Here is an 18,396-nt window from a genome sequence, read left to right as displayed (position 1 = left end):
AAAACAAAGTTAAAAATTAAGTTTCTTTCTGTTCTCGCTTACTCGAGCTCCGGAATTACCCGGCAACCTAGAGGCCGGCTCATGTTAGGGGGCGGGGCCGAGTCCGGCGTGGAGGCCCCGGCTGGGGCCAGCCTTTGTCGTGTCCTAGCAACGCACTCTTCCCTCAGCTCAGCAGGGCCTCTCCCTCTCCAGGCTCCCGCCCACCCTCTCACGGTGTCCGTCACGGTTCGGGTGGGCGCGGATTCCCACACCCTTGGCTCAGCTCCGAGCTGCCTTTCTGCTTTTTGTGGTGGGAGCAGCCTGAGAGCCAGATTAGGGGCAGAGACAGCGAGAAGCAACGTTTAAGTTGACACAAAGAAAAAGAGTCAACGAAGTTCAAGATTTTGGAAATTTTTATTTTTAAAGCATATCCTAAGCTCCGGGGAGAAAGGGCTGAAGGGTGGGAAAATCATTTTGGTACAAACTCCATATAACGAAGGAAGAAAAGAGACCAATCAGGGACCCAGTATCGAGTTGATTGGGAACTGAGGATGTTGGACACTATCATTCCTGCTCTTCAGGACCTGAGCAGGCAGGTGCTGCCCACGCTGCCCTTGCTGAGCCAGGAGGGTAAGAGGCTTGGGGTGGGGACTCTGGAGACACTGGACCTTCACCTGTTTTGGGGCGTGGGGTAGTGGTGAGGTGGAATACTTATTTTTCTATTCCCTGGCTCCAGGAGGTTGCTTTGTTAACTAGCTAGGTATCACATTAACCATTTGTTTATTTTTAATTGGCTGTCGTAAGCAGGGAATGGAGGCAGACGAGGGTTTTGATTAAACGAAATAATACATATTTATAAACACACACACACACACACACACACACACACACACACACAGTATTTAGCTAGTGAACTACCACAAATAAATGCTAGCTAAAAACAACCATCCCATTTCATCTACTGGGACAGATGGAAACCCTTGTGGATACCTAGAGAAAAATTGTTGCACAGGAACTTTTAGATGGTTCCTTTTCAGAGTTCATGCAAAGGCACCGTTGCTTTTGCTGTCCTTGACATCTTGCAGTTTTGTTAAGAAAATGAAATGATCATAAAAATATTTGATAACTGTTTGAAAGGGGACCTGGGCAGCTTTTCATAGAAGACTCACCAAGCTTGGTTAGTGGCAACACAATCTGTTTTTACTGTAGTTTCTTAGTTGCCTCAAAGTAGACTTTGAGATCTGTCTGTAAGCCATAGGAGCCCTTTGGAAGAAAGGTGTTCCAGAAGTGGAAGCTATTATTATTATCAAGCCAGTGTAACTTAGACATATTGTCTAGATTTTAACCAAATGATTTTAGGGGACAAAATAAATGGTCATGAATTCTTCTTCTTTTTCTTCTCCTGAATCACTCCTAATTTTTCCCATCAAAATAATTCTAAGAGAAGTATTAAAGATAGTATTTGGATTTAAAATATTTGCCATATTTATAAATTATATATATATATATGTGTGTGTGTGTGTGTGTGTGTGTACTTTTTTGAAATCCTATTTATGTACTGAGCACTAGAGAACTGATGTTGACTAAAAATCTTGAAATTTACAATCTAGTGAGGAAGGTACACATTAATCAAAAAATCATACAAATAAATGTGTATTTACATTTGAGGAAAGTGCTATGAAGAGGAAAAATGGTACAATAAGAAGTCCCCCCAGCCCACCTCAGTTCTGGGGATTGAACTCAGAGCCTTACAGACAAGTATTGTACCACTGTACCACTGGTCTAATCCTCCAGCTCTAAATCTTTTATTTTTTAGTCTGTTTTTAAAAACAGCTTTAACTTTGAAGCAAAATTTTCAAAATTTAGAGGAAGGTACAGAGATTTCTCCCATCCCTCTATCCCTGTACATGTATAGTTTCCTGGGTTATCATCATCCCCCACAGAAAGTGGTGCAATTGTTAAAACTGATGAGCCTACATTGATACATCATAGTCAGGTTCAGTCTTATACATTCTATGGGTTTGGACAAATGTAAGATGACTTGTATCCATCATTGAGTGTCATATAGAGGCTTTCCACTGACCTCAAAGTCCTTTGTGTTCCACCTATTCATCCCTACCCCAGCTTCCAATTCCTGGTGCCCACTGATCTTTCTACTGTCTCCATAGTTTGTCCTTTTCAAAAAGTTATATAGTTTGAATCATATAGTATGTAGCCTTTTAAAACTGGCTTCTTTCATTTAGCAATATACATTTAAATTCCCTTCATGTCTTTTCATGGCTTACTAGCTTGTTTCTTTTTAGTATTGAATAATATTTGGTCACCCAAATGCAGTACAGTTTTATCCATTTGCCAGTTGAAAGGCATCTTGGTTGCTTCCAAGTTTTGGCAACCATAAATATCTGTGTGTAGGATTTTGTGTGGATATTCGTTTTCAGTTCATTTAGGTAAATACTAAGAAGGATGATTGCTAGAATGTTTGGTAAGAGAATAAAAAATTGCCAGGCTGACTTCCATAGGGTTTGTATCATGTTGCACTCCAGCAGCAATCAGTTAAAATTTCTGTTATTCCACATCAGTACCAGCATTTACTATCACAGCATTCTAGATTTAGGTGTGTGTGGTGGTAGCTTATTTTTTTTTTTTTGTTTCCTTGTACTGGGGATTTAATCCAGTAGCACTTTACCACTGAATTACATCTCCAGCCCTTTTTGTTTTATATTTTATCATTTATTTATTTAAAAAATTAAATTAAAAAAATCTGGAAAGCAGCATGGAGATTCCTTAGAAAACTTGAAATGGAACCACCATTTGACCAGCTAACCCACTCCTTGGTCTATACCCAAAGGACTTAAAATCAGCATACCACAGGGACACAGCTACACCAATGTTTATAGCAGCTCAATTCACAATAGCTAAGCTGTGGAAGCAATCTAGATGCCCTTCAATAGATGAATAGATAAAGAAACTGTAGCATATATACACAATGGAATATTACTCAGAATTAAAATACAATAAAATCATGGCATTTGCAGATAAATGGATGGAGTTGGAGAATACCATGCTAAGTGAAGTATGCCAATCCCAAAAAGCCAAAGGCGGAATGTACTCTTTGATAAGTGGATGCTGATCCATAATGGTGGGGGATAAGGGAAAAATGGAGGAACTTTGGGCAAAGGGGAGGGCGGGGTGGGAAAGGGGTATGGGGGTAGGAAAGATGCTGCAATGAGATGGTCATCATTACTCTAGATTCATGTATGACTGCACATATAATGCGATGCTACATTGTGTACCGCCATAGAAATGTAAAGTTGTGCTGCATTTGTGTATATTCTGCTGTCATATATACCTAATTAAAATCTAAAAAAGATTCAGTTGTCAATAGACCTTTATTTTATTTATTTATTTGTGGTGCTGAGAATAGAACCCAGGGCCTCGCACATTGCTAGGCAAGTGCTCCACCACCAGCCATTGTTTTATATTTTGAAACAAGGTCTCACTGATGTTTATGGCCTCACTCCATTTCTGAGGGTCTTGCTAATTTGCTGAGGCTAGCCTTGCTAAATTTGCCATCTTCTTGTTCTAGTCTTCCAAGTAACTGGGATTATAGGTGTGTGCTACCTCACCCAGCTGGTTCTGTCCATTTCTGATAGAAGAGATTCAAAATCTCCTAGCACGAAAGTGGATTAATCTTTTGCTCTTTACAGTTCTTTTAGGTTTTGCCTTATATAATTTTATGTTCTGTTTTCAGGCAAATGCATATTAAGGATTATTATATCTTCTTGAATGATTGACCTTATTATTATATAATGCTCTTCTTTATCCCTTATAGCTTTCTTAGATTTGAAGTCTTCTCCATCTGAAATTAATAGTTACTCATTTTCTCTTGATTAGTGTTAGCATGATCTATTTTTCTCTATTCATTTACTTCTTTTTTGACTTAGTGCTATTTACTTTTATTCTTTCTTTTTAGATATACATGACAGTAGAGTGTATTTTGACATATTATAATACTATACATTTACTTTTTTTTATTAATATTTATTTTTTAGTTCTCGGCGGACACAACATCTTTGTTGGTATGTGGTGCTGAGGATCGAACCCGGGCCGCACGCATACCAGGCGAGCGCGCTACCGCTTGAGCCACATCCCCAGCCCTATACATTTACTTTTAATCTATGTCTTTAAAGTGGGTTTCTTATAGACAAGGATCCTGATTTTGGACAAGTTGAAGGGACTCTGTGGGCTGCCCAAGTAGGTAGTTGGATCAAATACACAAGTTCATAACCTTAGAGATAGGGGTTTGAGGAATCTGGACTTATAAATAAACATTTGGGAATCATACTGGGCATGGATGTGAATGCTTAAGCAGAATATCTAAAGGGGAAGCAGCCTAGGGTCCTAGTTTGAAACACCTCATCATTTAATGGATCATCCTTGAGGAGGATAAGCCTGAAAAGTAGACTGAGAAGAAATAGCCAGAGAGGTAAGAGGAAACCCGGGAGACAGTGTGTCATGACAGTCAAAAGGAGTTTTGCTTAAAGGAGGGGAGTGATCAATAGTGTCAGACCTGATAGAGGGAATCAGAAGAGATGAACAATCAACATGCTCATTGAATTTATTGACCAGTGGTGATTTTAGCAAGGGCTTTATTGGATGTATGACAGAGCTGAAATCAAAATAACTGTGTTAATATTCCACAAATGGTGCATTGTAAAGAGAGGAAGATAAACTTTAAACCTCAGCAAAATATGAATGAACTTTATCATTGCATTTGTTCTTTACTTTGTATTCCAACTGCTTTTGTGTTTCACCAAAGTTCAATATTATGTAATTATAGTGCTTACAAGGTCCTGTCATGATTTTACAAATGTAAACTGAGTGAAACCATTAATTCCACAGAGGCAGGAAGGCTTAGGCCTAACATGCAGCATATGGCTCTTTCCTTTGTACTATGCTCTGTGACATAGTATTTAATATTATTGAATATTTTGTTCTGTTTTTACATGAATATTTTAATTTTAGAAGATGATTGTATTTTAATTTTTGATATTTTAAAGTTTTTGATATTAATATCTATTCTGGCATATGTTATTTTTCAATTTACATAATGTATGCTTAGTCCATTTTATTATGATAAGATACTTGTCATTGTGATTGAAAATATGGTTTGAGTTTATAAACTATTTAGAATTTGAAGTGAAATGAAGGTTGAATTGAATGTAGAAAGGTATATGTAAGAAATAGTTCTCTATAACAGTGATTTTTGGCATTTCATGATTAAAAAAATAAGAAATCCAGCTTTCCTTAAAATATAAAAGAGTAGTATATTATTTAATTTGCTTTTTAGACTGGATTGAGATTCTTTTCATTTTGAGATTTAGTAATGTCCTCTCTGAAAATTTGGAGTGTAAGAATAAATCACCATCTATATAATTTGTAAATCTATCACAATTGAATTATAGGGGTTAAAAACTTCCTAAGGAGAGTGTGGATACACGTTTTCCTTTTTTGTTCAGTGAAAAATAACAAATTTCAGTTAAAACAATTAAGTCTGCTTTTGTACAACTTTGCCTTTTATATTTCATGGAGTAAAACATTAAGGGGAACTTAAACAAATCATACAAATGAAAAGCTTAGTTAATTCTTTTCATTAGGGTTTGGTTGCAAACTATACAGTTTCCTCCTGGCCTTAATAAGTCATTTCTTCTGTTGTTAGCTTCCTGAAATCTGAGCTGAATGTCTAGGTGAAAGACTTTTAGTCATAAACTTTAAGTTTTGACTTAATGACTTTGAAAATTCTCTGAGTAAATCTGGATATTGAGATTTTTATTAGTGAATTAATGACATTTTTGGTTAGAATAAAAATTATAACCCAGTATACAGTTTGGCCTGGTTGAAAGACCTTCTTAGTTCTTAGCAGCCAGTAGGAGAATTCTTTTGGCTACAGGGGCAGGCAGGAGTGGGGAAAGCAGTAGGGTGGACAGAGTGTGGGAAACACCTAGTTACAGAAACTACACATCCAAGATTTAGAGGAAGGGCAGGATCTTTGCCCTTGTGCTCGCTGTGGCATGCAGCCCTGGTTTCATTGGCGAGTGATTACATTTCCAACATCAAACTTATTCCCATGAGAGTAACTGCTACTTCTCATCCAGTTAACCTGCCCCTTCCCTAGCATAATAATGAAAATATTTATTACCTTTATTTGCTAGGATTAAAAGGTTGCAATTTCCCTGCTTTAATTAGTGGTTTAAACCAGTAAGGAAAAAAATGATACCAATAAATCAAGCAGTTGTCAAAGTGAGGAAAGAATTGGCTTTTGTCACCAACTTCATGTATGTCCCAAAGTGGCAGTCTGGTTAATGTCACCTTTCTTGATCTTCTACTTTGAGGATTAAAACGTAATAATCTAGATTCGCGTAAAGTTCATCATTGGAAAGTGTCTTTAATAAGCACAAGTTTATATTTGGAAATGGAGATGTCAACATAGACATAATTTTCCATGTTTTTAAACATATCCAGAGCATATATTTATATTGCTCATTAACATTATAGTTATTGGTAACTACCTATTTTCTACCACAGTTTTTTTAAACCACAACATGAGACAAGAAAATAAACATAGAAGGTGTCTTTCTGATCACAGTAGATAGTGCAAAATCTACCCATTAACTTAAAGCAAAACCCTTGGGCCCTTCTTCAAGGTCTGTTTTTTAAAAAGTATTATTCTAGACATAATGTTAGTATATTGTTGTTTTCAGAACACAGCAGACTAAAAGCAGTGAATTAGAACTTGGCAGGGGGTCTGCAGAGCACTAGCAATAGAGAAAAGTGAGAGCTGGCAATTTCACTGTAAAAAATGAGATGTACACTAGATTGGAGAATCTAACAAAAGTAGAAGTGTAGGCACAGTTAATACACAGATGGCAGCCATTCTTGACTAAGTGGCCCTTGGCCTAATTCTCATGTTATAGAATGGTATGAGAATAACTTTTTATATTAATTAGATAGCAGAGTGGACATATAATGAGCATTTTTTTGAATGAGTCATTGAGAAAAAACTAGATTATGGTTGGTTAACTTCATTTTTAGGATAAAAGGAAATGTGCGACTAAGTTTCCTTTATGCCAGAAAAATTTTCTTTAAAAAAATCTATATTATTATTATTGTTTTTGTTATTAAAATCACACCTAAAGGGGTGAGCATGAGTTATTAGGCAAACTAACTTTGGAGACTGACTTTATTTTCTGTTAATTCTAGTTTAATTAGGAATTACTGTCATTTGATTCTGCATTTCATATTTATGCTTTATTTGTTAGCACTAAGATCCTATCACATGGTGCTCACAAAGTATTTTTTTTTTTTTTTGAATTTCAGAAGTCTCTACTATTTGGGGGAATGTTTCAGAGTTTGTGGAGCGGCAGCTAGCCCTGCACAAGGTAGGAATTATACTTTTAATGTTGGGATTTGAAGGCTCTTCCTTACGTAGTCTTGTATAATTTGCTGGGAGTGGTATAAAAGTAGGCTTCAGAGCCACCCAGTTTAACTGTCATTGCTGTGATTTTGTGATGTTCACACTTAGGGCTTGTGGAGAGTAGGTTTAACAAATGTGGATTTTTTCCCTAGGTAATGATTTTTTAAGTTCTGCTGTTCTAGTGATACAACATGTAATGCCAATCAGCCTGGGTTTGTGTAAAACTAGACCTGTGCTATTTGTGACCTGATAGTTCCCACACAGCTGTGGAAGGATATAATGTTTCTTGTCTTGCTTCCTTACAGGGAAGGATTTTAATTGAAATACATGAAGACATTCAGAAACAAAACTTGCCAAAAATAAGAAACTTTGCCCAGGGCTAGACTACTTCCTCCTGTCAGGTCGGGTTTGGAAGCCATGGAACTGACAAAAGTTTTGGGAGGAAGCTGTGGAACTTTATTAGAGCCATTGGATGAATTACCCTTCAAATTTATTATTATTATTATTATTATTATTATTATTTGGTTTAGAATTTGAATTACTTATCATCATTTAAAATTTGGAGAGTTTATATAAATTGTTGAATTCTCCCCTCCCTTTTCTTGAAAATCAGTAGATTTAACAGCAGCAGTCTTCCATTCCTGCAGATGACACTTGGCTGGAGCCCATGATGGACTCTCCCCTTCAGATAAGGCCTACACTCCACACCTCCAGTCCCCTGGCTGGCTAGTTAGACTGCTTTGCATTCTTTTATGACTCCCGCAGGCAGTAGAGTTTGTAATGCAGGCAGTAGAGTTTGTAATCCTAGATGTATATTATCTCCCTAGAGATAGAAAACCTAGTTTGAGGGCCAGAAACATTTGCTACTCTCTGTCAGCCAAGACCACACTACATTGTAGCATATGCCTTGAATGCTGGGTTGTCTGCTTTTAAGTGGGAGACATAAAATCTGAAAGAATGAGAAGCAGAGATTCTCATGCCCCCTTAAATGGCAAGTGATTAAAATTTAAAAGTCATACCAATTTAGGACAAGAGTAATTTTAGATATAGATTTCAAAAAGCTATGGCTTTATGCAATTTTTCATAATCCTCACAGTCTTTTCATGATATGGAGATGAGACATCTGATGTCTGAAAAACATTATGGATCAATATATTTACACTTTAGACTAAATTTATTTGGAAATTTAGAATCTTAAAATGCTACAGCTGCTATAAGGGTTGTAGAGATTATTGGATTTTTAAGGCCTAAGCTTAAATTCTCTTCATGAGTTTGGATACGGTAGGATTATTTTTCTTTACTCCTTCAATTAATTATGTTTGTTGCTTTTTCCCCTCTTCTTTCTTTCTTTCAGGGGGTTCATATTTCAGGATTTGGAACTTTCACTTTCACGAGACAAAAGCTTGAAGTGGGAAACAAGTTTATTCTAATTCAGAGGCCTGTGTTTATCATGACAGAGAAGTTATTGCAGACTCATGGGCTCAGTCAAAACAAAGTTTATTTTCCTGGTAAATCATATTAATATTTAAGACTTTCCCAGAATGTTATTGGCCTGGGATAAAAATGAAAGAGCAAAGCTTGGCCAGTGCTGCTTCATTGGTTTCTAGTTTGAGGGATTCACATTTCACAGGGTACCTTTGGTAGTGACTGGGATGGGAATATGATAGTGTCTTTCTGGAGGTCATTTTATTTTTTTATCTTTTTTTATTGGTTGTTCACAACATTACAAAGCTCTTGACATATCATATTTCATACATTATATTGAAGTGGGTTATGAACTCCCAATTTTACCCCAAATGCAGACTGCAGAATCACGTCAGTTACATATCCACAATTTTACATAATGCCCTATTAGTAACTGTTGTATTCTGCTACCTTTCCTATCCCCTACTATCCCCCCTCCCCTTCCCTCACATCTTCTCTCTCTACCCCATCTACTGTAATTCATTTCTCTCCTTGTTAATTTTCCCATTCCCCTCACAACCTCTTATATGTAATTTTGTATAGCAACGAGGGTCTCCCTTCATTTCCATGCAATTTCCCTTTTCTCTCTCTTTCCCTTCCATCTCATGTCTCTGTTTAAAGTTAATCTTTTCTTCCTGCTCTTCCTCCCTACTCTGTTCATAGTTGCTCTCATTATATCAAAGAAGACATTTGGTATTTGTTTTTTAGGGATTGGCTAGCTTCACTAAGCATAATCTCTGCAGGTCATTTTAAACCCCAGTAACTTAAGAGGCAGGTATGAGAATAGGTGATGGGATATGAAGGCAAATTTACCTGAAAACCATGCCACAGAGTTGTATAGACTCTTATTTGTATTTCAGATCCAAAGAAATGTAGAGTGGTTATAATAAAGAGAAATTTAATTAGGGTCTCCAGTTGGCAGAATTAGTCAGTATTAGCTGTGAAAAAGTTAAATAAATGTGATTCTATCATATATAACTTAAATTATTGTTATACAAATTTAGAAGTTGAATAATTCCATATTTTATGCATACCTTCTATACCTTTTTTATATCCTGAAATCCAACCTTCTGGGGGCTAGGACTGTAACTCAGTGGGAGAGCACTTTCCTGGCATGTGTGAAGTCCTGGGTTCAATCCCTAGGACTGCAAACAACAAAAATAAAACAAAACTAATCAACCAAACAAAAAACACAGTCTTCCTTCTGCAAACATTTACTGAGCGCCAACTATGTATCAAGCCTTGTTGCAGGTGCTTGAGCTATAATGGTAAACAAAAAAGACATAATCCCTGCCACAGGACACGTATCTAGCTGTAGCATGTGGGTGTCATGCCATGATTGGTTAGCAAACTTTGGGGCTTACTTCTTGATTCCTAGCTGTGTTCCTTTTGACCTCACTTATTATCTCCTCCTGCATCAGACTCAGAGATGGATAAACGGAGATGTGTTCTATCCCTCGTGACAGAGGTGAAAAACTATAACTTTCTGAAAATTATAATTTTCAATATATGGCTTTCCTGATGAAAAAACAAAATACCAACACACTGTACTTAGAATATATTCACTACAGTTTGATAAACTTTAAAGCCATTTTTGCCTAAAATTTATAACAGAAGAAATATATTTCATCAAAAACCTACCAAAGGAATTGAAGATAAAGTCATTTTTTCCTTTTCTTCTTCTTCTTCTTCTTCTTCTTTTTTTTTTTGCAAAAACAATGGTGCCTTAGATTTAGAACTTATTTTCCATCTTTGATATTTTAATATAGTGAAAAAATTAACTTTTTTAGAATTAATTTTTTTAGAGGGTGAAGAATTTTGGAATTAATGAAATGTAATGAACTGAAGTCATTCAAAAGAACATTTCTGTCTACAGTTTAGCTTTGGTGTTATGATTCCTTATCATTATCAATCAGATAACTAATCAAACATCTACTCGTTTTTAATGATTAGTAAGATGTAGTTTTTGCTTTGAAGCACTCAAGGTCTTATCATAGCTAATAAGTATATACTAGCAAATGATGCAGCATGATTAAATGCTATAAAAGCAGCACTGGACTAGGGATGTAGCTCAGTGGTAGAATGCTGAGTTCAATCCCCAGCACCAGGATCAGGGAGCAGCACTGATCAGAAAGGGATTGGACACTATGGGAGCCCAGAAGAGATCATGCCCAGCTTTGCTTGGGGAAGCATGGTTTAAGATGACATGTGAGGAGGCTTAAAAGATGGTGGGGTGTGGTGATCCATACTTGTAATCCCAGTGACTCATGAGGCTGAGGCAAGAGGACCACAAGTTCAAGTAAAGCCTTGGGAACTTATCAAGACCCTGTCCCAAAATAAATACCAAAAATGTCTGGGGATGTAATTCAGTGGCAAAGTGCCCCTGTATTCAATCCCCAGTACTTAAAAAAAAAAAGATAGTAGGCTTTTGCTGGCAGAGAAGCTATGGGAAGATATTCCAGTTCCAGGACTGGTGTGAACAAGTCAAGAATATGGGAAAGAGTAAAGCCCATTAAAGAAGTAATGGGCATATCTGAGTAGGAGCAGAAGGAGAGAAGTAAGATAAAAATGGCATATAGGGGGGGTTAGTTGTGTTATTATAAGGACTTAAGAATCTATCCTGTAGGCACTGAGAGCCATTGAAAGTTTTTGAGCAGAGAATTTTCAGTTTTGTTCCAGTTTTTAGTTTGGGAAGGTAGCTCTTTTGATTATGGTGAAATAAGGTAAAAGCTTGAATGGAGGGAGTGACATCAGGAGGGAAATGAGGGGTTCTATTCCTGAGACATTTCAGATGTAGAACAGACAGGGCTGACTGAGAGAAATGGATAGCAAGAGGTGGAGTGGTATTTAGGACAACTGATTTCTTGGTTGGAGAACAGATGGATGCTAATGCTGTTAATCACCATAGGAAATGAAGAAGAAAGGCAGGTGGTGGTGGTGATGGTGGATAAAACAATGCATTTGCTTTGGGACATGCTAAGTTTTGATTCTTGTTAGGGATATTTAGGTAGAGATAATTCCAGAGCTTAGGAGAAAGGTGAAGACCAAAGATCAAGATTTGAGTAAGTTTACCTAGGAGAAAGGATATAAAATAAGATGACACGGATACAAACAAAATACTGTAAAATAAATTAATAAACCAAACCCCAAACCCTAAGTATAATAAGGAGTAGAAGAGGAGAGAAGCCAGCAAAGGAGACCAAGGAGAAGGAAACCAGAGAAGCAAGCGTGATGTCATAGGTATGAGAAAAAAGAGAGTGCAGGCATCAGGAGTTAGAGAAGACAGGAGAGATGAGATTTGCAAGTATCCCTTGGCTTGTCTCTCATGAGAGATAGTGTCTTTACTGAGATGAGAGCACTGGAAGATAGATTGCAGAGAGGTGAGGGGAGTGGAGGGAGAATCCAGAGGCAGGAAATATGGCTTTCTCTTAAGAAATTTATATTTAAAACCAGAAATAAATGGAGGGAGGTAAAGTAGAATTATTAAATTGTGAGGGAGACACAATATAGTCACTAGTATAGTGAAGCTTATGTCTTGTAGAGCTTTAACCCTTGTCACTCAGCAATACTAGACATTTGAAAATCTAATTCATGCTTTTACAGAATGACCATTTAGAATATTATTATCTTATTTCTGTCCTGTTCCTCCATCAATGGGCCTTGTTATTATCTCTCTTTGGCTTTATCATCTTGATGCTTTTTTTGGTTTTACCCCTTTTCTTAACTGTGGGACTTGCATCTCTTCAGGTCAAATAGATCCTGTGCTTCCTTTCAAACTAGATATAAACTTATTCTTTTGCAATGCCAATTATGGGATCATTAGGGAAGAAAAGCTTTCTTCAAGTCACCCAGTTGGAGACTATCTATCTCTCAGTTTATATGTGTATATATATATATATATATCTCCCAGTTTCATTTGTGTGATAACTTTTATTGAATCTATCTTTTCAAAACAGACTTTGTAGATATTATAATCATTTAAAAATGGTATGATAATTGAAGGAGATATGCAAATATTACTGCAGCACAGCCTGGGAGATAAGGGGGCTGAAAACTTGAGAAAACTCTGATTAAGCTGAGCAATTATTGCTGTCTTCTAGAAAGAAACCAAAAGCTTGTCTAGAGTGATGTTTAGAAAGCTAATTATTCTTCTTTTGAAGATAAAACAGTATACTTTTTGGGAAAATTGCACTGATTAATATGTGTTAACCTGTTGTGTTAGTTGTCTGCAATAATAATATCACGTTGGGTACAAATAAATATTTTACATGGACAATTCTACTATTGAGTACTAAGAGAGAATCAGATAATTATTTGTGAGTATCGATGGTATGTTTGTCATCTCCACTCCCTTTCTCCCACCCTAATTGTCTTTTTCTCCTCTAGGTGATATCCCAGTTGTTCCACTTAATTTTATCATGATATCCCTGGAGAGTCCATTTAACAGGGACACAGTGGAAGGATGTGTTAAGGAGACAATACTTTTTTTATCACGATCCATTTCTATCAAAAAAAATGTGGAATTTACATTCAAAGGAATTGGGGTCCTCGTGATCAAAGATGGCAAAGTGAAGATGAAATTTTATAAGGACTTCCTTTGTAACATGGATGGAAGTGGGACTTTGATCAAAGCCCTAGCAAACGTAAATTAATGTTTTCTTCTGCTAACCCTTCTCCCAACAGTAGGTCTGAATCATCTAGGTGTCACATAATTAAGAAAAAACATATTAACATATTTTAAGTGTAAGTTTCTCCAAGTTCATGGACATGCCTGTCAATAGATGATTAACTCTGTGAGAAAAATACAAGAAGGGCAAGGAAGCTTTAAACTAAATTTGAGTCAGTGCCAAATGAGAAATATAAACAGTAATAGAAACTTATAATTCTGGATATTTTATAGCACCTTATAGTTCAAAATTTCTTCCACATATTTTATTTCATTTGTCTCAAAACATTATAAAAGCTGCATCATAGCATGATCATCCTGATTTACAAGAGAAAATTGGGAGCCAGAGGTTGTGTGGGAGCCCTGAGGTGAGGTCAGGTGCCGGTGGTGCAGTCCCTGGGACTTGAGCTCAGACTTCCTCAATACCTAGTTTTTGCTACATATATTCTTTTATTTTAAAGAAAGTCTATGACAAAATTGAATTCAAGTCATAGGAATGTGTCTTTAGCTTTTAATTTGCCATACATAGAAGAAATTTTGTAACTGGCATCATCATTGTTAACAATAAGTATCTGGCATGATCTTTATGCCAAGTTGGACACAGCAGTAAAAGTTTAAAGTCAATCCACAGGATTTGTGCCTTATGTACTTCTTAGAGAACTAACAGAGTTGACATGATAAATTGAATTACCACAGAATAGCATATAGCAAAAGTCTGATTTTTTAAAAAGAAAGTTTAGGGGATTGGGGTTGTAGCTCAGTGGTAGTGCACTTGCCTGGCATGTGTGAGGTACTGAGTTTAATTCTCAGCACCACATATAAATAAATAAAAATAAAGTTCCATCAACAACTAAAAGAAATTTATATTTTTTTAAAAAGAAAGTCTATGAAAATGGCTAAGTTCTACTAATTTCTCACTTCATATAGTTCTGGGATGGAGATTTGGGAGATGGGGTTGTATATAATGAGCCTCTTGGTGTTTTTTACACTACTTGGGTTTTATACAGGATTGCTAAGAGTGTAGAAAGTAGAAACACACATGAAAAAAAAACTGTCATTTCCACAAAAACATAAGGCAAGATTTGCAAATCTGTAAGCAAGGCCAAAGTGGCTAGCTCATGTCTAACCTTGAGGGATTCTACTGAACTTTAGAGCTTCACTATATGTTTACAAGACAGAAGATAAAATCTTACTTGGCTTGTTGAATTCTAAAGCATAAATTTTAAGGAACATTTTCTGAAAGAACTAGTCCTGAGAAGATATTATTTGATAAAAGGGTTTGGAGGCCAAAAGAGATTGAGAACTGCTGATTATATCAATCACTGTCATAGACACAGAGTGGTGAGGCCCAGAGCCCATCAGCACATTAAAGGAGCTGAGAAGTCTGGCTGTAAAGCAGCCAGTTTGACTATAGCCATGTAACCAGAGAACTCATAAGTAGTTCATTAACTCTATGAGCGCTGGTTGTTTTATACTCAAATGTTCTGTAACTTAAACCTGAGAATTGTCCTGGAATAGTCCTCTTGGGAGATTTTATATTTATTTCAGTGATGCACCTTTTTGATTATTTTAAAACCTCTTTAGGGGAACTCCCTTTGAAGTCTTTTAAAGGCTGTAGCATTCATTCAAAAATGATGATAATTTTTGGATCTAGGAATGTGGCACAATGGTAAAGCACTCGCCTGGCATGAGTGATGCCCTAAGTTTGATCCCAAGTACTGAAAGAAAATCATGAATCATTCTATCCTGATGATGTAATAAAGTGGTTATTTTACAGCGTAATAATTACAACTGCTGCTTGTTGAGTGCTTATTATACACTCACATAGAGCACTTCATGAAAGTCCTATGGATTTGATCCTATAATTATCCCCACAAACCTAGTGTCCAAGGTCACACAGCAGTTAGCCCTGGGATTTGAACATAAGCCCACTTGACTCCAAAACCCTTTTCTAAACTGTATAATTTTAGATATTTTTGGATCAAGGGTAGAATTAGCCAGCTGGCTCAAAAATTCCTCCATAAATTTAGTAAGTCTAGTCTCCTTTCAAGGATGTCTAAAGGAAGGTGTCAGTTGTCAAAGCAATTTCCAAAGAGGAGATGTTTTGAGAAAACTCAGCATCACTGGAATAACCCTGGGTGACTACTCCGAAGAATAAAATTATTCCACACCAGATTTTGAGCTCTGGACTTTAAAACGGCAAACAAAACAACCAAAGAGTATCATGGTACCTCATCTTTGAGAGCTCAGGTGTAACTTTCTCTCTGTTCTGCAGAGGCCCAACACTGTGGACTCGGTGTTGTCAAGCAGAGAGGCCTTGAAGAGGCGGCCTGGTAGTGTCCTTTTGTTTCCAAGGTGAGTACTTTGCTCTGAGGGTTTCTGTAGGTACCAACTCTCCTTGCTCATCTGTTGATCTGATCAGGCAGCATTTTTCAACCTATACAGCTCATGCTCCTTTTAATGCACATATATGTATATATATGCACATATTACAGAATAACATACAATTATTATTTTTGAATAAATGCTATAGCCTACAAAAAGTTTTGAAGGGAATTCCCATAAAGAGGTTTTTTTTTAAAAATAAGGAAGTAGCATACTAAAATAAGTACAATAAATTCCCAAGAGAATCAGTAAAGAGTTTCTTGTATACGCTTTTGTAGTTAACAGTGGTCTTTAGAATATTTCTTTTATAAACTACTTTCAAATTCCTGGAGATTCTGACCCTACAGACCTTAGACCCTGCTGGGTTTCCCTCTATTTCTGCTACTTCCTCTTCCTTTGCTTTTCTCTTCCCTCATCCTAGCCCATTTCCCATCTGAGCTCTTCTTCTTACCACTAAACAGGTTGAAAGATAAGGTAGAATAGGGAACAGCTTTATCCAAGGGGTATGGAGGGTGTTGCTGAAGTCTGCTGCTGATAATGTTTATAATAGTGATGATGATAATAATAATGATAGTAGTAATAACAGTTACTATAGAGCACCTACTGGATGCCATTTACTGTTAAAGCACTTTTTCAATATTTTCGAATTTACTCTTCACTGCAACTGTTATAATTTCCTCCATTTTATAGAGATACGAAATTGATTTGGTTAAAAAAATGTCTAAACAGCAGAATCAACATGGTGCACTACTCAGAACACTAGAATGGGAGTCAGGAGGCTTTGGTTTTATTTTTCAGTGTGATTATCACCCATTTATTGTGTGCTCTTAATTATTTTCTTAATCTTAATTGCTATAACATTAATTACTGTGCATTTCTGATGGGTAATAACAGCCAGCTTTCCAGAGTTAGAGTTTTCTCATAGATTTGGAGTCTGTGACATCTTCTTGATTTGTTGGTTTGGAACCCCATCCTGGAAGAGCCTTGTGACACATATCTTGTTAATTTTAAAAAAAAATTATACATGGACACAATATCTTTATTTTGTCTATTTTTACCTGGTACTAAGGATTGAACCCAGTGCTCCACATGTGCAAGGCAAGCGCTCTGCCACTGAGCCACAACCTCAGTCTGACACATACCTCTTTTTTTATTTGTTTTAATTAGTTACACATGACAGTACAATGATCTTGACATAGCATACATTTGAATCAGATGGGGTTTAATTTCTCATTTTTCTGAGTGTCCAGGTTGCAGAATCACATTGGTCATGCAGTCACGTATATACATACAGCAATGTCTATTTTATTCTGCTGTTGACACATGCCTCTTAAGAACTGTGATGATGGCCAGAATAAGCCTTAGAGAGTAGTCAATCTAGCCCTCTCATCTTGTAGGTGAAATGGCCACCCAAGTAATGAATAACCATGCTAGAAATAAATAGAAATAAGTCCATGAATTCAAAATCATTTTATTTTTATTCATTTGGAAGGAAAATCTGGCTTTGCCATATTTTTGGCTTATATACTCCAGAAGGAAAATAATTCCAGAGGGTAAAAACAAACAAAAAACAGAGATGGAGGTGCTTGCCAGTTTGAGAGTCTAAAAGTGGACATGAGAACTCAAACACTCAAAATGCTTGTCGGTATTAATGTAGGTGAAGTTTGGCCCTTGAATTTACTTAGAGTACCACTGTAGCCCTAATTCTAGTCCAGTCCTAATTCTTTGGTCTTTGAGACCAAAGAACCTACAACTACTCCACAAACTGAACACCACCTCCCCTCCCAGTGTGCCTTTTCAGGTCCTTTGCATAAGGCATGCTGTCTACCTGTTGTGATTTCTTGCCTTCTAGTTATCCAACAACCGTCAACAACTCTATCACCCTCATAATATCTAATTACAGAACTAAAAAGGACATAGACAAATTCAAACCAAAACCAAAACCAAAAACTTAACCTGAGGCTTTCAAGGAAATTTCTTTATATACAAGCTGTTTTGAGCCCACAGTATAGTAGGTCCAGGTCTTGGTTGGCTCTCAGAATGAATCTCAAAGAGAGTGAGTCCATGACATGTATTCAGCAAATCAGAACACTCACTCACTTGAAGGAGGAAGAGGGCTCTTTTCAGATTCAGCAAGCGAGTGTTTGAGAGTCCAGGTCCAGTGTAATGGATGAGCATCTTGACTTTTTCCTAGGATTGAGCGCAAAGAGACGGAGAACAAACCACCTATGGAGACCATTGCAGAAGAAGGTAGAGAGAATAGACAAAGAAAGAGCAAGTTGAAAGACCAGCCAGAAAAAGGAGATGTCAAAGGTAGGCCATGATTTGTGGGAATAATCTGTCACTCTTTACTGCTCGTGTGCCCAGCCATATTTCTTAGCAACTCATATGCTCAATGTAAATAGGTAGATTCATGAATAATCAGTGT

General features: G+C 36.8%; 1 protein-coding gene across 1 annotated transcript in view; it reads left to right on the top strand.

Moving 5' to 3' along the window:
- Window positions 1–485: 485 nt before the first annotated feature.
- The window catches only part of CCDC81 (coiled-coil domain containing 81), a 39,475-nt gene continuing 21,564 nt past the window's right edge, over window positions 486–18,396 (top strand). The window contains exons 1-6 of the mRNA XM_081278604.1: window positions 486–609; window positions 7,357–7,418; window positions 8,808–8,961; window positions 13,304–13,560; window positions 15,859–15,938; window positions 18,163–18,281. Coding sequence (XP_081134730.1) covers window positions 531–609; window positions 7,357–7,418; window positions 8,808–8,961; window positions 13,304–13,560; window positions 15,859–15,938; window positions 18,163–18,281 — 751 coding nt within the window. The 5' untranslated portion in view covers window positions 486–530. The remainder of the gene's footprint in view (window positions 610–7,356; window positions 7,419–8,807; window positions 8,962–13,303; window positions 13,561–15,858; window positions 15,939–18,162; window positions 18,282–18,396) is intronic.

The sequence above is a fragment of the Spermophilus citellus genome, assembly GCF_964194105.1.
Source record: "Spermophilus citellus genome assembly, chromosome: 2".
NCBI classification, from domain to species: domain Eukaryota; kingdom Metazoa; phylum Chordata; class Mammalia; order Rodentia; family Sciuridae; genus Spermophilus; species Spermophilus citellus.
The sequence above is the reverse complement of the archived record's forward strand: the minus strand, read 5'-3'. Positions and strand labels throughout refer to the sequence as shown.